The sequence below is a fragment of the Molothrus aeneus genome, chromosome 10 (assembly GCF_037042795.1).
Source record: "Molothrus aeneus isolate 106 chromosome 10, BPBGC_Maene_1.0, whole genome shotgun sequence".
Taxonomy (NCBI): Eukaryota; Metazoa; Chordata; class Aves; order Passeriformes; family Icteridae; genus Molothrus; species Molothrus aeneus.
Genome location: NC_089655.1, coordinates 24256667 through 24284511, shown reverse-complemented (window position 1 = coordinate 24284511; position 27845 = coordinate 24256667). Strand labels below are relative to the sequence as shown.

General features: G+C 45.7%; 1 protein-coding gene across 2 annotated transcripts in view; it reads left to right on the top strand.

Moving 5' to 3' along the window:
• Positions 1 to 27845, top strand: part of RSRC1 (arginine and serine rich coiled-coil 1) — a 99797-nt gene that overhangs the window by 70343 nt on the left and 1609 nt on the right. For both annotated transcript variants that reach the window (XM_066556545.1, XM_066556546.1), the window contains 3 exons: positions 13207 to 13275; positions 26135 to 26241; positions 27069 to 27215. In XM_066556545.1, coding sequence (XP_066412642.1) covers positions 13207 to 13275; positions 26135 to 26241; positions 27069 to 27215 — 323 coding nt within the window. The remainder of the gene's footprint in view (positions 1 to 13206; positions 13276 to 26134; positions 26242 to 27068; positions 27216 to 27845) is intronic.

Here is a 27845-nt window from a genome sequence, read left to right as displayed (position 1 = left end):
CAAGGCATTGTAGAACACAGCTGGGTGTGTGCCAGCAGAAGGGATTTCCCAGGTGATGTGGAACATTTATGGGATTTAGGAATTAGTCCTTTTAAGGACAGGTATGAGAAACAGTTACTGAAAAGTTTTTTTGTTTCTTGTATTTCTAAGCAAAAATGCAACTTGTGAAACTGATCTGCAAACATTTCTTTATTCTCTACTGTATCCTAAACCCAGCTGTATATTAAAAAAGTAAAATTACCCTGATCCATGTTTTAGAGAGTACTTCATTTTATGTCTGGATCCAGGATGGATCTTGGAGAGCCAAACACAAATTTTGGAAATCCTTGAATGTGTGTCTGTACCAGAAAAAAATTCCATTATTTTCATTCATTCAGAGAATTCCATGTTGTTGCTGGGATAAAATGAATTGAAATTGAATGAATTAAAATGTTTACAGAAACGTTAAAATGTTTCTGTACATGTGTATCTCACAATTCACCAATTTCACTGATTTACCCCTTTTATCCCCTGGCATCAATGTGGATTTTTCTCTCTTTTTTTGGGAGTTTTTAATAATTTCAGGAAATCTATGTCTGTGGCATTAGGGAACACCAGGGACAGCACCAAACTTGGTTAGTGCAGCTCTGGAAGAAGACACAGGATAATATTTCCTTCCCTTTTTTAACCATCAGTCACTGTACGGAGCCACTGCACCAACAAATTCATAACCTCCTCTGTATTTGATTTTAAAAAAATAAACCCAACCAACTTTTGCTTTCCCCAGTTCAATAACTCCCTAGAAATGTGCTTTTATACAGTGTAACTCATACAATCCTGCACGGGTTTATAAATTGAAATCCCACTTTTTTCGGACGTTCCTGCCTGGATGACTGATGGCTGTGTGTATTTGCCATAAAATTTTAATTATGACAGAGTTATGAATCACTGCTCTCGCTGGTTAAAGTGTTAAAAAATGATGGGTTTGTTGTTTATTAAACTTGGGAGCGTGGAGGAAGAAAATGGAAAAGGCTTGGAGTTTGTGTGGGCTGGATCCCGAGCTCAGGTGTTTCCTCAGGAGCAGATTTTGGATGTGCCCTTCCCTCCCTGGGCCCTGCTGCTGCCCAGGGTGACAAATACCATTCATTTTATTGCTTTAAGCATCCCCTGGGTGTCCTGGGTGGGGTTTGTATCATCCCATCCCTCGGGATCAGGGCTTTGGCTGTGGCTGCAGGAATAGCAGAGCAGCCCCGCTCCTTCCCCGTGTGAGCTTGGGCATAAAACCAAGGGGTTTGCTCAGAAACACCAAATATTGAACAAATATCGAGGGGCTAGAACCAGAGCTGTGCAGAGCTTTCAGTGTAAGGTGGTTTTTATTGAAAGTGTCAGGTTTTGTTACCAATATCAGTGTGTTTCAACACAAATTCCCTTAGAACATCACAGTGCTTGGCATTTCCCAATTTTTCCCCAGATTTTAGGCAGCAAACGTGTGCAGCAGCCCCTGATGTATTTGGCACGTGAGGGGTTGCTTTAAAGGACCCCACTTTGACTTTTTCTGCCTTAAAATCAGCTTCATTTGGTTTCCTCTTTGGCCTGGCTGGCAGGGCAGGGCTTTTCCACGCAGCCAGAGGAACAGCTTGGAGTGGTTGCAGGGATTTCATCCCTGGGGATGATCCAGGCTGGGCTTTTCAGGGATGTGCTGCACAACAGGTTGGTGCCATTTGGGCACGAGCAGGGAGAGCACCTGGGGGAATTGGGGATGAATGGGGGGAGCTGGGGCCCATTAGTGCTGCCCACTCCTGCCACAGGCTGGGATAGGGCTAAATGAGTTTTAAAGGACAAAGCTGGGGGATTAAAAACTCCTTTATGGTTTGATCCATGTGGAATTGGGCCTGGTAATAAGGAACAGCCCTGTTGCACTGTAAACTAAGGGGAAAAATTCCAAAATTTAAAATACTTATCATTTGTATTGTAATTTCAGGAATAGCATCTCATTTTTCTTTCTCGTGGACATGAAATGTTGTTTGACAGTACATTCTATTTGCAATCATTCATATTTAAATGATTTAGTCACCTGCTATGGAAAGAAACTTTGAACAACAACATAAATAATTCTTGAAAGTTGGACTGGATGGCCTTGAAGGTCTTTTCCAACCTTAATGATTCTATTAGTTTATTTTTAGTAAATTAAGTTTAAAATCAAAGCTCAGCTTCATTATTAATTTCAACTTAATGTTTTTGTTAGTCTCAGTGAAAATAATGGATGTGTGTGTTCATGATATTTTTTTAATTGATTTGGCTGGTAACAAAGTGGTGAATGTTACTGTAACAAAGGAAAATACAAAAATATGAAATAATAACTATTAAATGATTAAAAAAAAAAAACACTTGGTGGTGTAAGGAATCAGGGGCACTTGGAGGAAACCCATCCTAAAGCTGGGGTAGGATTAAAACCATGAACCTCGCTCAACTCCCTCCTGTGAGCTCGGAATTTTCCATTAGAAAGGAGGGAGAGGGATCAATATGAAGATCTGTTGATAATGTTATATTAATTAGTGTAATCAAACTCACGCTTGGAGCATTGCAGCTGCCAGGGAGAGGGAGCAGAGCTCCCTGTGCTGTCCATGGCTCGGAGCTGGACAATTCCCAGCTGGAGCTGCCTCTCCCCTCCCATGGGCCTCGGGCTGGGGGCAGCGGAGCCTCCCAGCAGTGCTGGGCAGCCATTCCCTGCCAGCAGAGTGGGATGGGAGGCTCCAGCCCTGGGGGGGCTGCCTGGGCCCTGATCAGCCCAGAGATGGGAGGGATCCATGGGGGGATGCAGGACGGGGCTCCGAGAGCGGGAGGAGCGCTTGGGATGCGGCTCCGGACATAGAGCTGGAGCTGGCCTAACCCTGATCCTAACCCTAACCCTAACCCTAATCCTAACCCTAACCCTGCCCTGGGCCCAGCACAGCCCCTCAACCATCACTGCTTCACCTGCTCTCACCACAGGGTCAAACCAGCCTGGCCTCAATCCCATTGGCTGGGGGCTCTTCAGAGGAGTGGATATCCAGTATTGGCAGAAAATAGGGATTAAAGCAGTTCAGTGGGGTTTTGGAGATGGTTATTAGCCTGCTTGCAATATTTGTACAAATTGTAAATATAAGCTTCTAATATTGTTTCCAAAAATGTTACGATGGAAGTTATCTGAAAAAGGGGTGATTTTTCTTTAAGAATTTTTTATAGAATCCCTGAATGGTTTGGGTTGGATGGAACCTTAGAGACCATCCAGTTCAACCTTCTGCCACCTTCTGAAGGACACCTCAGTCTCTGGAAGTGTCCAAGGCCACGTTGGACAGGGCTTGGAGTAGCCTGGGACAGTGGCAGGTGTCCCTGCCCTTGGCAGGGGTGGCACTGGATGGGATTTAAGGTCCCTCCCAACCCAAACCATTCCATGTTCTGTGCTTGGGCGACAGAGCAGTGCAATTAAAAGTGTGATTAACACAATCATCTTCATTAAAAAGCACAAATTCAATATAAGGGGTACCCAGCCATCCCGTGGGTGCATGTGCAAGCTCAGAGCCAGGTTCCTGCTGATGGATGAAGCATGGGGGCCTCAGTGGTGCTCTGCTGCCAGTCCCACACAGGTATGTGCATTCCCTTTCCTCATGGTTAAAACCCTTCAACACCCAATGACATTTTAGTATTTCAAATTATTTCTGTTCTCTAAGAATGAGAGAAATGCCCTCCTGAAGTACCTGGCAGAGCTCTCCCATCCAAAGTTAAAGCTGGCTGGAAATGAAACCTAATTGGAGAAAGTTTATGGAAGTTCTGGTGTTGAATAAGGCTGCTTATTTATTACTTTGCTACAGCTTTATACAAATATATGGATGCACATGTGTCTGAGGGAAAATTATGCTGTCCAGACTTATGAGAGCCAGTTGGAATCTCTCAAGGCTGCAGATGAGCAGTGGGAATGCATGTGTATATTATCAGCTCCGTGCCCTTGGCGGTGACTTCCTCCCTGATGACAAATCTTTCTTCACTGCTCTCCTGGAAATCAGTGCTTTGGTGGTTTTCTGTCTTGGATTTGTCTGTTTTCCCACTTGCTCTAATGGGCTCTACTCGAACTTTTAAAAACAAACATTTATTTGAAGTACATTAAGCCACACAGTACTTCAGAAAAAATGTTTGCTACCCCAAATTCCTTCCTGAATTATTTAAGCGCTGCTGCAGCAAACTGTTTACTCAGGGATGTTCAGCCTGGTGTGTAGTAGGGGTGTAGTTTTCTTTTAATGCAGGTATTGAATTCCAACCCACAGAGCCTCTGGCGGGGTTCCAGGAGCGCTCTGCTGTGCCCAGTGAAGATAAATTGTTTGTTTTCAGCAGCATTTCTTCATCTTCATCAGTTAATCTGCAATGAAATTTTACAGCCAGCCACTGAATATTTAAGCAATATATTTACCTCTTTTATCCTGGGGGAGTATTTAATGAGGCTGAGTATAAATGGTTATAGGAGTTCAGGGTACGGGCTGGGAACGTGGAGTCTCCCATCCCTTTCTCGGCCAGGATGTTCCCAAGGCTGCAATCGAGTGTGTGCTGGCATCGCCTGGGAGTCCTCCCCACAAATCTTCCCTTGACACACGCTCCCCCTTTTGGTGCCAGATGTCAGCTTCTTGTGGCTGCCTGTCTCATGATTCCGCAGCTCCAGCTCGCTCAATCCTGGGACTTTGCTGCGCCTCCACCCCGAAGTTTTCCAGCTCTGAAGTTTTCCACCTCGTCCTTTCCTGATTTTCCAGTGCCCTGTTCAGTATCTCTGTGAGTTAACACTCCTTGCTGCTAATATTCTTTGTCTTTAACCCTGTCTTGGTGTTTATGCACTTACAGGGGTTTTAAAAAAACTTTCAAATGTGCTTTTTGATATTTTTTGTGTTTTGTTGCTTCACGAAGGTTTTTTATTAACATCGTGGTCAGAGGGGGAAGGGATCGTACATAGGGTGAACAAATTTCCCTCTTTCTTCAAAAAATCCTCAAAAATGCCTCCTTGCACCACTATTTGAATATTAATTGTGCTCCATTCTTGATTAAGTATGCTCCACTTACACAGCTTTATTCCTTATGTTTCCACTCCTGATGTTTTTATCGGGTTGCAAACAGGAGCTGGAAATTCCCGGAGCCCTCCGAGGTGCTGGGGCCGCTTTGGCTCCTCTCAGAGCTGTTCTGCTCTCAGCTGTGTGTGCTCTGTGCTTTATTGCTTCCTTCTCGCAGCCACAGCAGTTGTCATCTACTTGATTTTCACTTAACGTGGCCATTCCTGACGTCGGGAAATTGGCAGATGAAAGAAGAGCTCGTTTGGAATCGAAGTTTTGGGAGTGAATTTTTCAAGTTTGCTGACAAGCTGTCAGGCTGAATTCTGCCCTCACCCCAGAAAGAAAAGCTGACTGTCATTGCCAATCTACAGCCTGTAATGACAATTGTATTTGAGGCACGGTGCCATTTTTTTTTCCCCAGAAATCATTTAAGTAATTTGTCTTTGTGGTTATATTTTTAGCAAGAAAGTGTTTTTTGAATTAAAATGATTTATTTGTGGAATTAAATGGAGGAGCTGGTACGTTTTCACGTGAAGGTAAGTGGGTAGTACGAGATCAGGGTGATTTCTCATGGGTGGTGGAGCTGGTGGCTGGCAGATCCCATGAGGATTGAGTGGTTTTTGGGGTGTGGGGTGGGACAGAGTCCATGGAGCTGCAGGGCTTGGTTGAGCTCTGCTTACAACAGAGCGGTGATTTGGGCTGAGATCCTCGCAGGGAAGGGAGCACTGAAGTCACTGAGGAGGAAAAAAGCAGCCTGAATTTGTCCTTCAGAATTTGTGTGGTGGCTTTGACAGCATTTCCATGGGGACTGCAGGGCCTGGCAGGGACACCTCTACCAGCCCAGGTGGCTCCAAGCCCCATCCAGCCTGGCTTCCTCCTCTCACCTGCTCACCAGACCTGGGACAGCCCTGTCCATTGTCCTCTCCTTTGTCCACCCATGGTGTGCCAGGGGGAAAGAAACAGCTCTGGAGCAAATACTGCCTGAAGAACAATTTCAATAAATTCAAGCAAATTGAAGTTTTTCATAGGGATTGCTTCTTGGTTTTCTGGTTGAGCTGGGGATTATTCCTGAGGGATATAGCAATAACAGCATCCTTTACTCCATCAGCTTTTATATATGACATTTATTTTTTTCTCCTAAATGTTGCTGCTTCTTTTGTCTCAGTGGTTTAGGGGCAGGTTTAACTCCAGGCCATCCTTTTACTTTCCCTAGCTCTTTGTTCCTTGAGGAAGAGGAAGCTCTTCCTTTCTCATCAGCTGGAGGAAATGGCCTCAAGTTGCACTGGGGGAAGTCTGGATTAGATTTGAGGAACAGTTTCTTCCTGGAAAAGGTGATCTGGCTTTGGAATGAGCTGCCCAGGGCAGTGGTGGAGCCTCCATCCCTGGAAGTGTTCAGGAAATGTGTGGATGTGGCACCTGGGGACAGGGTTAGTGCTGGATCAACAGCTGGACTTGATGATCTTAGAGGGCTTTTCCAACCTTAACCATCTCCTGATTCCATGATTCCCACCCCTCTCCCCTGGAAGGTCCATTTGAGCGCTTCCCTTGGGATCACTGAGCTGTTCTGAGGGCTGGTGTCCTCCCCAGGGCTGAAGATCCGAGGTGACAGTTCCACATCCAGTTCTGCTCTTTTCCTGAGCTGGGCTGCAGGCTGGGGCAGCAGATCCCAGCTGAAACAGGGCAGGGTTAGGAGATGTTCAGGTGGATAATGTACAGCCTGTTCTGGAATGGATACAAATCCTTGCAGTATTTAACAGCAGCCCCTGCAATCAGTCAGAAGCCAATTAATCCTTAGTGTTAAACCCTATTCAAGGTTGGATTTTTCCTCCAATGTGTGTTTGGGGGGGAAACTATGGGAGAAAGAAAAGAAAGAAAAGAAAGAAAAGAAAGAAAAGAAAGAAAAGAAAGAAAAGAAAGAAAGAAAGAAAGAAAGAAAGAAAGAAAGAAAGAAAGAAAGAAAGAAAGAAAGAAAGAAAGAAAGAAAGAAATTAGGGATGCACTAAATGATGGATGAATGTACCTAGCCAAGAGCTGCTGATTAAGTCTTCTTTAGGATTATTATTATAAATAGGGAGTGCCAGATCCTCAGCTGGAGTAAATGGGCTTGGTTCAGCTCAAGTCAATGGAATTGTGCCAGCTTGAACTCACTGAGGATCTGGCCCTTAATTCTGGAAAAGGAGGATATTTGGGGAGGAGAATGATGGGGGCTGTGGGAAGTTTGGTGATGAGAACACTGTTTTCCTGGTAATATCAGGGAAAAAAATGTAAATGACTATTCTTTTGAATTTTGTAATGAGATTCAAGGAACTACTTGATGTGATTTCATTAGATGGAAATGACTTTTTCCCCCAAGTAGCTACATCTTAACCCCCTGCATGTAGGAAGGGAATATGCATGGAAAATGTGGTGGTTTATTGAATTTTGTGGGTGATTGTCTCTTGCACCAGCATTTCTGCCATTCCTACCTCAGAAATGCCTGGATGGCCATCACGTGTTCCTTGGAAGGAAATAGGAATAAACAGAGTTGATTGTGGAAATCTGTTTCCCACTCTGCTTTCCCACCAGGAGTGAAGTGGGCTGGAATTTCAGATGGCAGCGATTTCAAATCCAACGTGGGGTTTCATTTGGCTGCGTTTTGGAAGGGTATCAACAAATCAGATTGCAAACCTGCTGATTTGGTAATTGTTTGTAAAAAAACCCAACCAACAATCTATTTCCATAGCAAAGGAAATGCACATTGTTCAGCAATACCTTAAAATACAGTGTTTGACCCTCTAGAGTGGACTCAAAAAAATCCAGTTCTGAAATAACACTTTTAAAAGTGGAATATCTTGGAAGGACTAAAAATAACGACACAAACCAAGTGTTTTTTTTTTTGTATTCCTAATTGTTCTGACCATAGAATTAATTTCTCGGTCCGAGGGGGGCACAGCTTTTTCATCATTCCAATGTTTGACCAGCGTTTGACCATTTGGAGTGGCCACATTTATGCTTGAAAACCAAAAATCCCACCTTTCTAAGGGGGCTATCTCGGGAAAGCCTAAAAATAACATCACGGAGCAAGTTTGTTCTATTCCTAATTGTTCTGACCACAGAATTAATTTCCTTGCCAAAGGGGGGGCATGGCTTTTTCATCCCTGCCAGCCTGGAATATTCAGCGTGTCACAGATGTTCATGAATAATGTCCATTTAGAAGCGTTGGCAGCGAGCGGGCGAGATGAATGAAATGTTGGGGGGATCTGACAGGCAGCACGCTGCTTTGTGATCATTCCAAAGTTCTAATAATCTCCCTCACCTTCCCTGCCTGCCTCTAATGAAAGAGAATAGGTGATTGCACCTCGGGCTATGTTCTGCGCCTAATGACTCCTCCAAAGGCGGATTTATGGAGAAAAAATTAACTTTGAATGAGGATTGAATTGGCCCTGACAGGCTGATAGACTGTGACACAGATTCTGTGGCAAAACAGACGTAGCCCTAATTGATTATCAATATTTTAAGCAAAGTGATGAAAATAAGCATTAAGTGATGAGAAAGGCAGTCTTAATACAGAAGGCAGTCACCGGGACCGGGGAGGCCTTTGGGGAGCTGGGCCCTGCTCACCAGAGTGGATTTGAGCTCTCAGTTCTTCCTTCCCTGCCCAGCACCCCGTGGCCCTCCCAGATCCCTGCCCTGCACGTTGGTATTCCAGCCAGGGATGAGCCTGCCTCCCTCTCTGCACAGAGCTGGTTTCATATCCCACCCCTCTGGACTGTTCAGCAGGGTTTTGGATATTCTCTCTTTCCTGCTGGGCTCTCTCCCGGCCCTGTGCTGTTCCTAGCCAGCAGGTGAGCCACAAACTGCTTCCTGAAAATGGCAACAATGAAAGAAACAGGGGGAAAATTGCCTGCTTGGTAGGAAAGGGTTTATCTTGGTTATTATCTTGGTTGTACCCAATATAAACCCATATCTTCGTTACACCAAATGACCACAAATATCTCAGTTATCCTTTGGAATAAGACAATGTTTGGGTTTTGCCTGTGTTTTTTCAGTTGGGTTGCACATGACTTTGGGTTTATCTTCTACCAAAAATCCATTTAATATTTGGGAAAACCCTCGTGGCTGTGAGCCAGCTGCTTGTTAACTGTGCCATAACGGGACATTTATCCCAAAATAAGGAATATGTTCTGAAATGACAAAGGGCAGGGAACTGCTGCTGAAGAGGTGAGGAGTAGCATTCCTACAGCAGGAGGAATCAGTGGGATAACATCTCCCTTCCAAACACTGGGAGTGTGTTCCCCTGGGAACTCAGCGAAGTTTAAAATAACCAGATTTGGGCTTCTGGGGAGTTTTTAAGTGTGACTGGCAGAGCTGGGGAGGGGCAGTGAGCTCCATCCTCACCCTCATGCTCAGGGCTCCAATATCCATAATTAGGGTCTGGTGTAATTAAATTACAGGGCAGCAAGAGCAGAACTCCCATGTTTGGGAATTGGGTGTTCCAGGTGTGACCAGGGAGAGCTCTGTGGCCATGGACACGATGGACTGGGCAAGTGAGCACCCAAAACATGGATTTATGGAATCACAGAGCCCCGTGGAGTTGTGGGGTCATGGATTGATAGAATCATACTCTCATTTAGGCCTCTGAGACCTCCAGGAATGTTGGTGGTGTTTAAATGTGGGGTGAAACGTTACTAAAGGCAAAAATACAGAAAACCAGCTTAAACCTGGGGTGATCAGAATGTGTGTGGTGGTGTCACTTTTCCTCTGGAACTCAGAATTCCTGGGTGCTGCTCCTGGAGTTGCTGTCAGAGGAATGCTCTGAGCAAGTGGTTGTTTGGAGTTTGTGCTGGAATTTGTCAGATGGGTAACAGATAATTTTACACGTCAGCCATGAATATTCAGTGGAGAGGATTTCCACAAGCCTTGATAAATTTAATATACCAGAGAAAAATAGCATGTAAATTAAACAGGGCCTTGTAAATTAATAATGGATTCCACTTGTATTTTTATATGTGAGCTGACTGAATATTTTATAAGTGCAAAAATGTTTGTGTTAAAAAAAAAAAAAAGGTGAAGTCTCTCTGATGAGCACCGTGGATGGTTGGCTGCATTTTAAATGAGATGTCCATGTGTTTTTACAGTTTCTTGGCTTTCTTTTCCTCAGACACATCTTGTATTTTCAACTCTGAGCAGTTGGAAAGTCCACAATTATGTTGAATTAATTTATTTTTCCAGACCTCTGGTGGTTTGCAGTTGTGGGTGTTCTGACACTCCTCTCTTTTTAATTGTGACAGGAAAATGAAATCTCCTTAGTGAGGGGTTGTGTCTTTTCCATGCACCTTCCCTGCTGCTCCCATGCACTGGGAGAGGGCTCTGCTGCAGGGGCTCCTCCAAAATGCCCTTTCCAGCCCCAAAATATCCCCTGCCCTCTTTCTACCTTGGAATAATTCACAGTTTGCCTGGTTTCTCTTAATTAGCAGCTTTGCTTGGAATAATCTCACCTTGGCCCAGTGGGAGGCTGGTTGGGATTAAAGCATCACCCATCCATCAGGGAGGGACTCTGCTTCCCAACCTTGGGCACTCCCAGGGGTTCCATGGAATTCTTTAGGCTGGAAAAGCCCTCCCAGACCATCAAATCCAACCCTCAAGTTGTAAAGATCTTTTAATGCTGTTTAATTGCAGCTTGGTTTGAGAAAAGTGAATTTCTTTTAGTGCTTTTGATGGCACTTGGGCAGTGAACGACAATATATTCACTAAATAATAATAATAATAATAATAATAATAACAGCATTGAGGAGGAGGAGAAGAAGAAAAGAAGAAGAATAAGAGGGAGGAGAAGAAAAGGAGAGGAAGAAGAAAAGGAGAAGGAGAGGAAGAAGAGGAGTGGGCACAATCCTGTGCCATGTTCTCCAGGATGAGCCACTGTGGTTCCTCCCAGCCTGGCCCATTCTGGGATTCTGTGCAAAAATGACAGAAATGGGAAATGTTTGAGGAGACCTTTTGATGTTAAATCCTGGCAGTAACTCAGAGTTTCAGTGCCTGTGTTGCTCGCGGTGGACAGAGCCCTGTGAGCTCGAGGACTGCTCTGGAGATTTATGGGCTAAGTTAAATTGTTGTTAATGAGCGATTTTGTGTGGAGAATTGTCCTCGTGATACTTCCTAAATTGCCCCATTGTCCCTCTAATTAACCAGGACTTGAAAGGCCAAGCTCTGCCTGGGCAGCAGTTTTAAGTTGACTTACAAGGGCTGGAAATCAGCGATTTAAAGTTAACAAAGACAAGCTAAAAATTTATTCATTGACCAGCAGCATCTTTCCTGTGTGTTTTAATATCTTTTTGCCACTGAGATACCCAATGAATTGTTCCTGTGCAGCAACAAATCGGGCAGGAAGAACAAAGTAGCTCAGTGGAATAGATAAATCAAATTTAGGCCTGGTAGTTTATTGAATCTAAATTGTGCCCAGTTGGCCCACGAGCTATATGAGCAATCCATCTTGTGCTGATAATGGAGGGTCTTGAAATCCACCTGATGTTTGCATTATTAAATTCCAGCCTAATGAGCTCTGCTAATACATATTGAAGACAGTTGTAAGGAGCAGAATGGGAATGGGAGCGGGATAATTTGAAAGAAACATAAGCTGAGCATTTTACATGACTCAAGGGGTATATCTACAATTACACATATCACCAAAATTGAATTTAAATGGAATTTCTATTATCCCTGTCCTTTTACCAAGGAGAATAAAGTGTAAATGAAGTAAAACTCTTTAGAGTTACTCGTGGTTTGGTTTTATTATGGGATTTAATAGATTCTTGTAATGATCTTCAGTGGCAGAAAAAGTTTTAATATTTCACGGCTTTAAGTGTTGTCTAAATATGTATAAAATTGTGGAGATGGAGGCAGCTGTCAGTGCAGTGATTGGATCACTTTGTGACACCCTGGCCAGGCTGTGCATTCTAAGGTGGAGCTGGTGGCTCCAAAAAGGAACGAGCCCTTCACCTCCCTCCTGAGCTGAATTTGGTTTTCATAAATTCTTGCTTAATTCAGGAGGTGCTGGGATTAAATATTTGCAAATCTGACTCAGCTCTTACCATCCAGAGCACAGTTTATAGTGATTTTCCTCCCTGAGAGGGCCTGGTGTAAATGCTGGATTCCTGGTCCTTGTTGGTTCTTCTCTTTCTGGCCTGGTGATACTTTTGAAAACTTAATATTTCATCAAGTATAATGTTATTAGAGACTTATTCTCACTTAGTTCACTCATCAGGCAGTGAGATGGCAATAAAAGAGAATGGCTCCTTTGAGACATTAATGCTTTGGAATAAATGATGTGCTAGAACAGAAATTTAATTAATTTACAGAGTATATTGATAGTCCCTTGTTACTGTGCTGTATATTTTTAATCTTCTTTAACATCTGTAGGAAAGTGTTTGAAAACCCCTGCAGTTGAGCAACTGGTAGATAATTAAGTAATAAGGGAAGAGGTTTCTAGAGGGAAAAAGATTCTTTTTAAAGAAGATTGTTGTAACATGGATGAAGTACTGCTGCTGTGATTTGGAGTGAAGAGGAAATTGTGTACTACCTAATAAAGTCCTGAGGAAGAGCTGTCTGACTCCCACTCTGAACAGAGTCTGCAGCCCTGGAAATATTGTTTGGTTTCTGTTTTATCCTCAAAATAGGTCTGCTGGATTACTCACTGTGGCAGCAAATCTGCCCCTTCATGGGTGCACCATGTTTGGTGCAGTTTGGGCTTACCCCAAAATGAATGTGGGGATTTGTCTTGAATTAATATTGCCTCTAATATTGACCTGATATTACCCTCCACAATCCCATTTATGCCATTCCTTGACTGTGGGAATGACTTCCAATAAAATTAATGAAGAACCAAGCTCTGGTTTGTCAGGCACGTGGATTTCATTGTGGGGCCTGCAGGAAGGAACATGAAATTGGGTTTAAATCCCAGGAAATATTGTTTGGCAAGAGGTTGTTGACAGCCCATCCCTGGCAGTGTCCCAGGCCAGGTTGGACACTGGGGCTGGGAGCACCTGGGACAGTGGGAGATGTCCCTGCCATGGCAGGGGTGGGGCTGGATGGGCTTTAAGGTCCTTCCAACCCAAACCATTCCATGATTCCATGATTTGATAGGATAAATTTAACTAATTCCGGCTCATTTTCTTCCCTTTAGCCAAAGCAGACGAAGCGTTGAAGGCCAAGGAGAGAAGTGAAGAAGAAGCCAAGAGAAGAAAGGAAGAAGGTGAGGAATGTTCTTTTGTTTCCTAACAAACTAAAGCCCAGGAAGTCAGAAATTATTATTTTAAAGTGGCCATTTTTAAATCCCAGTGGGGCTGTGGGATTTTCCTCCCCGGGCTGATGATGGAATTTGGTGCCCTGAGCTGCTGCTTTGCATTCCAGCAGGTGGAATAATGAAACCACAGGGATGGAAATGTTAGGCAGTGATGGGAGGAGACATTTCCAACATCATGAGGGAGCCAATCCAAACAATCCAGGAGCCTCAAATCCTCACTGGAGCTCTGTGGAACTGGGTGGGCTTTAAGGTCCCCTCCAACCCAAACCATTCTGGGATTCCATGATTTACTTCCAAGAGGGAACTCGGGAAAATTCCCCATTTTTGAAACAGCAGCTGCTGAGAATTTCACTCAAAATCAAAATGTTCTAATCTTCAGTTTGTTTTACCTGGGGACTGTGGGATGCTGAGAGGAATTCGTTGGTGCTCCCAGTTAATCCTGCTTGGAGAAGGTTCTTGTGGTACCAAAGGAGGAAATTCAAGTGGAAAAGTGGGATGGCCCAGACATGGCAGGAAGGGGAAAATCCAGATCTGGCTGGAAAAGGGACCAAACCAAGGAGCTGTGCCCCCTCCCCGTTGTGATTCCTGGATTTTGGAACCAATGGCCCCAGGGGAGCCTTTCCACCTGGAGGAGTCACCCAGCCAGGCTCCCACAGGCACAGGGATTTTGGGATGAGCTGGTTGGGTCCCACCAGCACCCATTTGTAGGGAAGGTTTGGAAAAATGCAGGATTTTTTTGTTTTGTTTTGTGCTTCCATCCCATTGTGAGTGGCAGGTGTGCTGGCAATGGCTGTGCCAGCAGGGATTGGGAAAGGGTGAGTGTGGAAAGGCAGAGGGAAGAAAACAGGGGCAGTTCATGACTTGGGAACAGTGGAATTTCCAGGGGAATGGGGAGGAAAACTTCTCTACCATTTATTCATAAGCCATGAAAACTGTCCTGGGGTGGCTTTGAAGGGTTGTGAGAATGTCCCAGTGCTGGAAAATGAAGAGAAGATTTTCTCTGAATAACTCAAATCCATCTAATTGCTGCGGAGTTAGCTCCCAGTTAGGAATGAAGGATTCATTCTCACTGGAAAATACAAAGTTCTGTTAAACTGTGTGTGAAGCATTGAAGCATTCCAAGACATCCATGGGAATTGCACACTGGGAACCCCAGTTTTTGTTAAGCTTATGTCCCATATGGATTCAAAACTCCAGTTTTGGGTAGGTTTATGTCCCATACGGATTTGCAAACAGGACATTTACCCAGGGCTTTGAGTGTGTTCCCCTCCCTGTGCCAGGCTGCAGTGGCATTTTTTGCTTGGAAAAAGAGCATTTTGCATTTTTTTCTTAGTTCTTCCTTCCTCACACAACATTTCTGGGTGGTTTTTTAACCCTCTTAGATCCCTCATGGGATCCCTGAGGGTGGAAAAAACTTTCCAGACCATTGATTCCAAACTGTGACTGATCCCCACCAGAGCACTGAGTTCTACATCCAGTCATTGAAATTAAATAAGATAAAGCAAAATTATATTAAATTAATATTTTTTTAAAATTCTAAATTACTATTTTAAAAGAATTTTTATTTCTCTCGTATTCCATATTTCCCTAACTAGAACCCTCTAAAAGGAAATTCCAGCCTGTGGACACAGCCTGTGACTCCTTTACTCAGGAGCTGCAATAAAAATAATTCCACAAACAAACCAATCCTCTCCCAACTCATTAAATCTGGTTATTGCCCACCCCATAGCGAGGGTGTCTTAACATTCCTTTTATTGTCATTTTATTGCCAAATCAGGTGTGAGATTAGACGTTGGATGTTCCATGTAATCTGCTCGGAAATCAAATTATTTGACCTCCAGGCCCCGCTCTGCCCCTTCCCGCTGGTTTCCTGTTCAATATGCAGCATTTCCCCAGCATGAATAAAAAATCCAGGACAAATTAGAATCTACAGACAGCTGACCCCAGCTCCAGATTAGAGACTGGGGGCTTGTGCTGGTTTAAATGTTTTAATTACCACAGTCCCTCCAGCCTGGTGAAGGACACACAGCAAAATGCTGATTTTTTTTTTTTTTTAAGTGACTAAAAAGCAAAGAGAAAAAGCAAAAGGCTCCCCCCGCCTCATTTGAATTTTTCAGTTTGATTACATTTGCACTTCCATTGGAGCTATGCTAATTTGCTGCATGAAATTAGGTCTATTAGCAAAACCCACCACTTTTCCAGGGGTATTTTCAGTGCTTGGGTTTTCCTACTTTGGTTTTTGTTTACTTGCTTTGGGGCTGCCTGAAAAGTGACAAAATCCAAGGGGGATTTTGCCACCCAGCTGGGTTTTACCCCAGACAAATTCCAAATAGATGAAGTGGACAAGAGGAAAATTGAAAACAAAATAAAAAGCAAAAATTGGAACACACTGGATGATGTTAGGGAGAGGTTTTGGGCTTGTTTCTCTTAATCTACCACAAATAATAATATTTTTAAATATTGAGTTTAAAAAACAGCACGTCAGGGCCACGTGTGGGGAGGAGGAGCTGAGGATGCATCAGAAAACCAGGAAAAGTTGTTCTGGAAGACAGCAGAATAGAAAATAAGCATTTTTGGCAGTCAGTCATTCCTTAGGTGGATGGCTGGGAGGGGGATGCTGGATGGGGTGGGCGTTATCCTGGTGCCTTTATCCCAGAATTTGTATTTCCTGGTCCCTTTATCCTGGAATTTGTTTTTTTCTGGTGCCTTTCTCTGGTGATTTGCATTTCGTGGTGCCTTTATCCCAGAATTCACATTTCCCAGTGCCTTTATCCTGATGCCTTTATCCTGGAATTTGCATTTCCCAGTGCCTTTAACTCGGGATTTGCATTTCCTGCTCCCTTTATCCCAGAATTTGCATTTCCTGGTGCCTTCATCCCAGAGTTTGCATTTCCTGGTGCCTTTAACTCAGGATTTGCATTTCCTGGTGCCTTTATCCTGTGATTTGCATTTCCTGGTCCCTTTAATTCAGGATTTGCATTTCCTGGTCCCTTTATCCCAGGATTTGCATTTCCTGGTCCCTTTAATTCAGGATTTGCATTTCCTGGTCCCTTTATCCCAGGATTTGCATTTCCTGGTCCCTTTATCCCAGGATTTGCATTTCCCAGTGTCCTTATCCCAGAATTTGCATTTCCTGGTTGCTTTATCCCAGAGTTTCCATTTCCTGGTCCTTTTATCCCAGGATTTGCATTTCCCAGTGTCTTTATCCCAGAATTTGCATTTCCTGGTTGCTTTATCCCAGAGTTTCCATTTCCCAGTCCCTTTATCCCGGGCTTTGTGTTCCTGTGCCTGGCACGTGCTGTCCCAGTGCTGAACTGATTCCTTCTTTCCCCCCCCCAGCCCCGATAAGCTCTGCAACATTTTGATAAACTCCAGGGAAATAAATTTGGCAGCAAATCAGCAGGAGTAGATTTAATTATGGCTCCGAGACCTTTCCCTTTTCTGGCTTAGTGATCCCGAAAGTCCGCGCCTTTCCCTGGGATCCGCGCCCGGCTCCGCTTCCCAATTTGTCCCTCCACGCCGTGATAAGCCAAGCAATTACTGCTTTATTGATTTTTCATCAGGGCAAATTTGAAGTTGATTTTTTTCCCTGCAAAGGCAGGGGTGATTAAGTGTTTCCCGTCGGTTCAGTCCCGGAGAGCTCCGTGGCAGAATCCAATATCCTGAGGTCAACCTCTGCAGGGAGATAATTCGGTGTCTTGGCCACGTGTGAGGGAGAGGAATCAGGGCTACAAATGTGAGGGGATATCTGTGGAGACAGTTTAATTTGTTCCATTTATATGAACAAGTCGTGTGGCACATGCTTGGAAAATATCATTTTGAATAGGCTTGGAAATGAGGCCCACGTGGGCAGGGGAGGGAGGGCGGGATGCAAACGAGAGCGGGGATGTGGCTGGGAGACACCCGGCCCTTCCACAGGGAATAAACCCCGTCCCTGAGGGTCATCCCTGCCTTTTACTGACAGCTCTGTGCTGCTGGGGTGTCTTTCCTTCAGCAAAAGTGAAATTCTTCAAGTCTTCAGGTCCCTCCAAGCCAAACCATTCCATGGTTCTGTGATTCCGTGATTTTGAGTGACGGAGGGGTCATGGAAGCAAAGTTAGAATGTACAAAAAACCTGGAGGACTTGACTTTTAGAAAATCCCTAAATTATAAATTCTATAAACCCAAATTAAAAGTTCTCATTTTTTTTTAAAGATTCATTTTTAACCTGCTGGCCAGGAGTTCTCACATGAAAAATCTCATCCACGGCCACCACAGAATATCCTGAGCTGGAAGAGACCCACAGGGATGGTGTGTCCAACCCCAGCCCTGCCCAGGACACCCCAACCCACTGATTTCCCTTCCCACTTCCTTCAGAGAGAGTTAAAAGCCTTTCCCTGGGTGTAATGGATATTAAACCCCAGGTTGGACGTGCCAGGAGAAGATTTGCTGGGGTGAGGTCAGTCTGTAATAAGTTAAAGTGCTTTACTCAGCCCTGGATTGGGATGCCCTGAAGTTCATCAGTTACTGCCTGAGCTCCTCATTTATCTTCAGTAAATTTTCCTGAAGTTCATTGTGGTGGCAAAGACCAAACTCAATCTGTTTAACCCCCAAATTATTTCATATGGATAATACATTTAGATGAAGACATGGATTATTTTTTTCCCTGCCTCCTCAAAGCTGGAATTTCCAATATTCCTCATTTTTGCCTCGATAATGGCAGGTTTGGAGCCACTCCCTGGGTGTCCCTGGTGTGCCAGTGTCGCTTCATTAGGCTGACACCAACACCTGGTGTTGTGCTGCTGCTCCCAGGAGGCTGCTCCAGCATCTGGCACTCACTGTGATCTTCTTTTATCTCTGTTTAATCTTCAGATTGCTGGGTTGGAATTGAAAGGGGGCAGGAACAAATCAAGGGGAAAACAAAAAATGCCAAGTTTGGGTGCAGTGGCAGAGTGTGGCTTGTTAGGAAGAGCGGCCACGTGAGGAAATGAGAGATGGGAAGGGCGAGGGGAGTTTGGGGTCTTGGCCACTCTGTGTGTCCAGAGCTGAGGGAGAGGGAATTGGAAAGGGGATCAATGGCCCCCCAAGGATAATGGCTGCTGGAGGAATCAATTCCTGGCTTTTTATTAAGGCTGCTCTAATTAATAATCACTTCTAAATGAGTTCCTTAAATTTTGCCCTGCTTTGTGCCTGCCCATCCTCTCCTGGCCCTTTGTATTCCAGACTTGCCTCTTTGGCTTCCTTGCTTTCCCTGGAGAGGATCCCAAAGTGATCCCAATGTCCTGGGGCTGCTGCAGGGCTGGAGCCCCTCTGGAGCCAGGCTGGCAGAGCTGGGGGGGCTCACCTGGACAGGAGCAGCTCCAGGGAGAGCTCAGAGCCCCTGGCAGGGCCTGAAGGGGCTCCAGGAGAGCTGCAGAGGGACTGGGGACAAGGATGGAGGGACAGCACACAGGGAATGGCTCCCAGTGCCAGAGGACAGGCATGGGTGGGACATTGGGAACTGGGAATTCCTGGCTGGGATGGGATTCCCAGAGCAGCTGGGGCTGCCCCTGCATCCCTGGCAGTGCCCAAGGCTGGGTTGGACACTGGGGCTGGAGCACCTGGGGCAGTGGGAGGTGTCCCTGCCATGGCTGGGGTGGGAATTAAATGATCTTTAAGTTCCTTCCCACCCAGAGCATTCCATGAATCTTTAAAAATATCAAAGTATATTTGAAGCTGATATTTGAGTGATTTTATTTCAGCAATCACAGCTGGTGTCATTAAAGTTTTACTGTTCTGCAAGTGAAACAGAAATTTATGATCTCCCTAACAGGGAAATTTATGATTTATTTTTACAAATTAAAAGTCTTGAAATTGTCTTCAAATTTCAAGATGAGAAACAAATCTGATTTCTGTGCCTCATTAATGTTGTGTGTTTCCCTGTCATCTCCATGGCATTTATTTGTGCTAAAGGAGAAGGCACTTAAGGGAATGGGGTTGTAAAAACCATCATGGAATTGCTTATTGGGCTTCAGTCAGTGGAAACACAAATTTATGGCTACGTATTGAAAAGCTGTTTCTAAAGGGCAAATAGACAGGGGTGTGTGGGGAAATAAATAGGGGTGTATGGAACAAAGTTCCAGACCACAGTCCCTGATGTGGGGAATTTTATTTTGATAAAAATTAGGGTTTTGTGGATCTGGGCCCATTCCAGAAGGGTATTTTTCTGGGAATCTGTGGGGCGAGCATGAGACTTCACTGGGAATTTTCCTATTTAGGCTGGCTAAGGGCTAGATAAACTGGGAGTTTGGAGGTGGATGATATTTTATTGGTGCTGGGCAGACCTTGAGCTGGAGTGAGTGACTTTATTCCATGTCCCAGCTAAAGGCTGGGAAGGAAACAGAAAAATAATTTGAACCAAGCAGCATTTCCTAGTGTGCCTTTCCTAATGTGCATTTCCTAAAGTGCATTTCCTTTTCCCTGCAACCAGCCCAGGTGTCTGGGGGCAGCCAGAGGTGGCTGGAGCTGCTGTGCCTTTCCCCTGATGGGGTCCCCAGGATCAGAGTGGGAACAAAGGGCTGGGAGTTCCTGACTCAGGGCCCCGTGGGCCAGCACGGACCCCACGGGACACAGGATCCCTTGGGAGGGCTCTGTGGGGTCACCACACACTGGCACAGCCCAGAGGGAAAGAAAGGAGCCATGGGCACGTGCCAGCAGCACTTTTTGAAGTGACAGCACAAAGTGATCCCTGGAAAAGCTGGAGAGCCTCCAAGCTGCAGCCCTGCTGTCCTGCACGCTCTCCCACAGCTTATTCCCACTACACTGCAGCACATTTTTCCCTGTATCCATTGCAGGATCCCCTTTTCCTGTCATTGCTCTGCTGTTGGATCCTGGGCTCCAGCAGCAGAAGCAGGAATTCTCACTCTGCCTGGGTCAGTGTGGGTTTGAACGTGGGCAAATCTCTCTGTAGGAAACGTCCGTGTGGGATCCCCACTGGTGAGTCTGTACCTCCAGCACAGAGGTTATTTGGGATGGAGGTATGGAAGAGATAGAAGCAGGCAGTAATTGCCTTTAGGATCAGAGCACAAAGCATTACCTTGGATTTTACAAGGCCAGCGAGCAACAAAAGAGCAGTAATTTATGAGCTCAGCGTAAAAGAAGAGCATAATTGCATTAAAAATTAATGCTAATGAACACTAAAATGGGGAAGGTGGTTATGATGAAAGTTTGGATTCATCTTCCCCGGGTTGAATGATGGCTGGTGCCTTGATTAATGGCTTAATTTCTATCAATTAGCGGGGAGAAATCTCCACTGAGACAAGGGTAAATTGAGCATTGAATTACAGGCCTGGCTTTGTGTGCCCAGGCAGGAGCACGGCGGGCTCAGCGACAAACACGGGGTGGCCACAGATCCTGCAGAATTCCCTGTCCATAGATCCTGCAGAATTCCCTGTGCCTCAGATCCTGCACAATTCCCTGTGACACAGCTCCTGCACAATTCCCTGTCCACAGATCCTGCACAATTCCCTGTCCACAGATCCTGCACAATTCCCTGTCCATAGATCCTGCACAATTCCCTGGGCCACAGATCCTGCACAATTCCCTGTGCCTCAGATCCTGCACAATTCCCTGTCCACAGATCCTGCACAATTCCCTGGGCCACAGATCCTGCACAATTCCCTGTGCCTCAGATCCTGCACAATTCCCTGTCCACAGCTCCTGCACAATTCCCTGTGCCACAGATCCTGCACAATTCCCTGTGCCTCAGATCCTGCACAATTCCCTGTTCACAGCTCCTGCACAATTCCCTGTTCACAGATCCTGCACAATTCCCTGGCCACAGCTCCTGCACAATTCCCTGTCCACAGATCCTGCACAATTCCCTGGCCACAGATCCTGCAGAGTTCCCTGGCCACAGATCCTGCACAATTCCCTGTGCCACAGATCCTGCACAATTCCCTGTCCACAGATCCTGCACAATTCCCTGGGCCACAGATCCTGCACAATTCCCTGTCCACAGATCCTGCACAATTCCCTGTCCACAGATCCTGCACAATTCCCTGTTCACAGCTCCTGCACAATTCCCTGTGCCACAGCTCCTGCAGAGTTCCCTGGCCACAGATCCTGCACAATTCCCTGTGACACAGCTCCTGCACAATTCCCTGTCCACAGCTCCTGCACAATTCCCTGTGCCACAGATCCTGCACAATTCCCTGTCCACAGCTCCTGCACAATTCCCTGTGCCACAGATCCTGCACAATTCCCTGTTCACAGATCCTGCACAATTCCCTGTTCACAGATCCTGCACAATTCCCTGTGCCAGGCCTGTGCCCACCCCTCTGCTGAGAGCAGGGTTCTTGCCCAGGATGGTCTCAAAAATACCCCAGGAAGCCCAAAAATGGGGGTGCATGGGTGAGAGGAGGGCAGTGGGGAAGGCACACAGGACGTGCAGGGCTCCAGCAGGAATTTCACCTTATTAAGTTCAAAGTTGTTAAATTCATAGATGTTTTCTTAAATTTAAGGTTCTTAAATTCAGAGCTCACCTGCTGAACTTTCCCCTCCTGTTTTCTGCTGCATTTTATACCTAATGCTTCCAGGTCTTTAAAAGAAAAGCTGTTAGTGTCCAGACTTGGTTTAAAATCCTATAAAAATGAGGTTATTATCACTATAATGTATCAAACCAGCAAACTTAGAGCGGTCTGGTACTCTTTGTAGTACTCTCTGTAGTATTATCTGTAGTAAGTACCACAGTGCTCACAAAATACTATTTTTAATATATTTTAATGATCACCTCATTTTCACAGGATGTTAAAACAAGCCTGGACAAAGTTTTTCTCATTATTTTGCACTTTTCCAAACTTATTTGTAAATCCTGTGTGCTCCCCATAGTAAACAGATGCTGGAGTACACCCAGCTTGCTACTTTAAGAAATTTAATTGTATTTTTCAAGTGCTTGCAGTGAAGTTGGGAGCAGAGGAATGAGCAGGCTGAGCTTTCTCTGCCCAGTTTCTATTTTTGGGATGTATTTATTGTTCCTGTGACTATGGCTGGGAAATCCTTCCCAGCTGGAAAAGAGTGTGGGAGCAGAGCTCAGGGATCGGGGAGTGGGAATGGGAATTATCTGGGATGAGTTGTGGGAGGGATGAGGGGGATGGAAGCTGATCCCAAAATCTGGCATGGGTCCTGCAGGGATGGATGGATCCCGCAGGGATGGGTCCCTCAGGGATGGATGGATCTGATCCCGCAGGGATGGATGGATCTGATCCCACAGGGATGGATGGATGGATGGATCAGATCCCACAGGGATGGATGGATCCCGCAGGGATGGATGGATCAGATCCTGCAGGGTTGGATGGATCTGATCCTGCAGGGATGGATGGATCAGATCCTGCAGGGTTGGATGGATCAGATCCCGCAGGGATGGATGGATCCCGCAGGGATGGATGGATGGGTCAGATCCCGCAGGGATGGATGGATGGATGGATCATATCCCGCAGGGATGGATGGGTCAGATTCCGCAGGAATGGATGGATCAGATCCTGCAGGGATGGATGGATGGATCAGATCCCTCAGGAATGGATGGATGGATCATATCCTGCAGGGATGGATGGATCAGATCCCGCAGGGATGGATGGATGGATCAGATCCCGCAGGGATGGATGGATCAGATCCCGCAGGGATGGATGGATCAGATCCCTCAGGAATGGATGGATGGATCAGATCCTGCAGGGATGGATGGATCAGATCCCGCAGGGATGGATGGATGGATCAGATCCCGCAGGGATGGATGGATCTGATCCCGCAGGGATGGATGGATGGATCAGATCCCTCAGGAATGGATGGATGGATCAGATCCTGCAGGGATGGATGGATCAGATCCCGCAGGGATGGATGGATGGATCAGATCCCGCAGGGATGGATGGATCTGATCCCGCAGGGATGGATGGATGGATCAGATCCCTCAGGAATGGATGGATGGATCATATCCTGCAGGGATGGATGGATCAGATCCCGCAGGGTTGCTCCGCCCGGGGCATCCTCGGGCTCGCCGGCCGCGGCTCCGGCGCTGTTGAGTGAGGCGGTGCCTCCCTCTAACGGCAGCGGAGCCCGGCCGGGAAACGGCACCGGCGGCGGGAGATCCCGGGGAATATCCCGGGAAATATCCCAGCAGATATCCCGGGATAGCCCCGCTCCGGCCTGGGCAGGAGCGGGAGGGGCTTGGCCGGCCGGGAACGCTGCGGCCAGGGCTTGTGGCCATGGGACGGGGCTCGGCCCCTCGGGATTTGGGAGGGCTCCCCTCGGAGAGGGGCTCCGGGAGGGGCTCCAGTGGGCATCGCCAGGAAAGTTTTCCAGGGAGGGGCTCCAGGGAGGTTTTCCAAGGAGGATCTCCAGGGAGGGTCTCCAGGGAGCTCCCAAAGGATTTGAGGCAGAATTCCCTGAGAACAGAGCCCCAAGGTTGGTGAAGTCCAGAGGTGACAGAGCCACAGTGAGTCCCACCTGTACTGGGATTTTCCTCCTTTTCCCAGTGCTTTGAGCAAAATCCAGGATCTCCCACAGCCAGGGAGGTTTTTGTGTCATCCACTGCAAATTACCCAGGCAAAAACTTCATTTTTCTTTAATTTGTCAGCTTGTGCAGCTTGAGTAAAACTGGGATCAATTAAAAACCATGGGATGTGTGAAAACCCAGAGCTCTGTAAGGCAGCTGGATAAAAATATCACTTCCAATAACCCCAAATAAAATGGGATCAAAGGGGAAATATTTTCTGCTGTAGTTGTTTATTTAGTCTGGGATCTGGGAGTGTTTCCTTCTTTTAATCCTCAACTCAAAAGAGCAAGAAAAAATAGCAGCTTTTTTCCGTATTTCAAAGCTTTTTATGTAAAATGTGTTATATTTTTAAATTAAATTAACCCCTTAAATCTAATTAGTAAAATAGGAAGAAACAGATTCTGAGGAATATTTGAGGTTTTTTGTCATTGCTTTGATTCTGGAGTTAGACCTGCTTGAAAAAATCTCTTTAAGTTCATGTTCATGGTCAGGATTATGGATAAGCAATGAATCCATAAAAATTTACACTCAGAGATTATCCAAAAAATATTTAAAACATGTTTTTGTTTAATGGATCTTTCACAAGATATTATTGGTCATTTAATGCTTCTATTTCGGTGATTTTAAAACTCTTAGTGGAATAAATTTTGTCTTTAAGGAAAAAATGAGAATATTTTAGGCAGAGCTCACAGGGAAGTTTTCCTTTCACCTGATTTGTAGAATCACGGAATTCCCTGTTTGTTTTCCTTTTATCTGATTCTCTGCTGTTTCTAGTTATTGTGTGTGTAGTGTTTTGGGGTGGCATCGAGAGAATTCCAGCCCATTTTAGTTCTCAAGTGACATTCCAGCCCAATTCCATAGGAATTTACAGCTTTAAAGCTGGGTGTGTGTATTTATACATGGGAGGAGAGCAATAGGTGGAAATGGAGAATTGTAAAATACTGAATTATCCCTGAAGGATGATGATGTTCCCAGGTAAAATGGGAAGGCTCCCCCTGCCAAGGTGACAGGGCTGGAAATTGTGCCTGCTGCTGGAATCACCTTTTTATTAAAAACCAGCCCTAATCCAAGATTTAGTCCCTTTAATTCCACCCTAACAGGGTGAAAAGACTCACGGTGCACTGAGTTAGTATTGATTTTTTTTTGTCTGAAGCCTGGGAGCTTTCTGACTCCATTATTTTTGATTTTCCTATGAAATACATATCCTTGCTCCTGACAGCTGACAAACAACAGCTGGAAGTCGTTTTATCTCCCCATAATGTGTTTGTCAAAACTCCCCTGCACTAATGGGCTCTGCTTCCTCCAGTCCATTTTCCCCTGTTAATGTCACTGATGTCATTGGCAGCTTTTAGTGATTTTTGCCCCTTCCCTAATTTGTCATTCCCATCATTTTGTGCAGGATCTGGGTGGGATCCTGGAGCTGCCTGGGATTTGGTGATGCTGGAGCTGAGCTGTGGATTTGAAATCTCCTTTTTCTGCCTGTCTATGCCTGGCTTTAATCAAAATCCTTTATTTACCCTCAGACCAGGTGTATCCAAAACCTCAGTGAATTCTGATTCCCTCTCCTTTGATTTATCCCAAAAATCCTTGGGAATCTTTTTTTCTTTTAAAGAAGAAGGTTTCAGCACCAAGGCAGCAGGACTTGCAAACACAGGTTTAAATGTAGCAAATTCTTTTTTTCCTTCCAAATCCACCAAAACATCAGGCTTGAAGTTGTATTTATGGTCTTTGCTGTAGTGCAGCTCCTGTCAGCTTAGAATTATGGGATGGTTTGTGTTGGAAGGACCTTAAATCCCATCCAGGGAAGGGGCAGGGACACCTCCCACTGTCCCAGGTGCTCCCAGCCCAATGTCCAGCCTGGCCTTGGGCACTGCCAGGGATGCAGGGGCAGCCCCAGCTGCTCTGGGAATCCCATCCCAGCCAGGAATTCCCAATTCCCAATCTCCCACCCATCCCTGCCCTCTGGCACTGGGAGCCATTCCCTGGCTCCTGTCCCTCCATCCTTGTCCCCAGTCCCTCTGCAGCTCTCCTGGAGCCCCTTCAGGCCCTGCCAGGGGCTCTGAGCTCTCCCTGGAGCCTTTTCTTCCCCAGCAATCCCACAAACCCTCAGGTCAGCATTTGGAATGTTCCCATCCTCACTGCTGTTATTTTTACTCAGAGCTTTTCCCTTGCAACAGGAGATTTTGGGCTGCACTGCACCAGCAGTTTTTCCTGGTGTGTCCCAAAATCTCCTCCAGGGACAGGGCCTGGCTCCCAGGATTTCACCAATCCCACAAATCCCACAAATCCCACCTTCCTGTGCAGACCAAGCCACCCTCCTGGACCAAGTGAAGCGAGTGAAGGAGATCGAAGCCATCGAGAGCGACGCCTTCGTCCCACAGACCTTCAGGTCCAGCAAAGAAGTCAAAAAGGTACATTTTCCTTCCAAAAGGGGCATTTTCCTTCCAAAAGGGACATTTTCCTTCCAAAAGGGACATTTTGAGTCCCTTACTTGCTGCATTATCCTCTCAGAGCCAGGAGGAAGCTGCACTGTTAAGATTTTCCATCGATGAAAGAGCATCAACGTTGAGAGCCTGAAATCCCACCAAGGACTCCCTGATGGTCTCAGGGTGGGCTCAGGGAATTTAAATGTGGCAGAATTTAAGGAAATCACCTGGTTTGAATACTTTTGTTACGAGAAGCAGAAGAATTCAAATCCCAAAGTAATCACATTTACTTTGTAATTAAAATGGAGATGATTTAATGCTGCTAAACTAAAGCCAGACTTTAAGTCTGTGTTTATTCCTGAAAAGAAGCAGCTTGGTTTTCAATCAGCTTTCCAGAAACCCAGCAGGAGACATCCAGATCCCAGGATTTCCCTGAATTTTGGCCAGCAGGTGTTGCAGGGAGCTGGTGAGGGCTGTGTTCATTTTCCCACCTGGCAGTGAGTGTTTGGAATGAGCCCTGGTTGCTTCCCCAGGAATGTGCAATTTGTTTTTCTAGAAATCCCCAAGAATCTGGTGCAGCTTCTTCAGGAAGTGATCCAAAACCCCAGTGGTGCAGTTTTTCCAGCTCTCTCCCTACACCTTGTGTTTGTCACTTCATGTCCTTTGTCCTTGTCCAGTGTGTCCCACTGAGGATGCTGAGGATCCATGAGGATCCTGTCAGGGAAGACAGCCAAGTGCTGGCTTAAAATACTGCCATAGTTGGGAATATTGGAATAAAACACTCCAATTTTGTGTGTTTGCTTCTTTTCCAGTCAGCAGAACCTCCTGAGCTCCAGCAGGAGCCTGTGAATGTGGGAGCAGGAGCCACTGAGGCAGCTGCTGCTGAGAAGGAGCCTGCAGCTGCCAGCATCCCCACTGCCATCAAGTACCAGGACGACAATTCCTTAGCACACCCAAATGTGAGTGTTTATCCCATCTTTTTAGCCAGAATTTATCCCACCCTTAGCTTTAGAGCAGCCCCTGGGATGAGAGCAGGGTTGTGGGACCCCACAGCTCCTCACAAAATCCCTGCTCTGGGATAAAGAGATCCCACTCCTCCTCCCACCTCCCAGCAGAGCAATCCCACAGGAGCTTCAGTAGCAGTTTTGGAGCTGTAAATGAATTTTGTAATAAAATATAATTAATGTAACATTGGGGAATTTAGGATAAATAAAAATTCAAGACAAATTGGTTTCTGTAGCTGGAAACCCGGTGGAAAACTCAGAACTTGCCCACTTTGCCAACTTGCAAAGTTTTAAACATGGGACAGACTTCAGATGATTTTAAATCATTGTGGCTGAACTTGAGCAAATCCCTCTGGAAGAGCTTTAGAGGGAAATAAAAGGTTATTTAAGAATTAGCAGGTTAAAAATGATTTGCAGTGAAGCAATCAGAGTGGGTTCTGTAGAATGGCCACAGAACAGAGACCAGGACATGTCAGTGATGCATTGCCCTGGAGCTTTGCCTCTCCTGTAATTAGGATCTTTAAGACCCCTCCCAAGCCCAACTATTTTAGGATTCCCTGAACAGTCCCTGCTGTTTTTGATGTT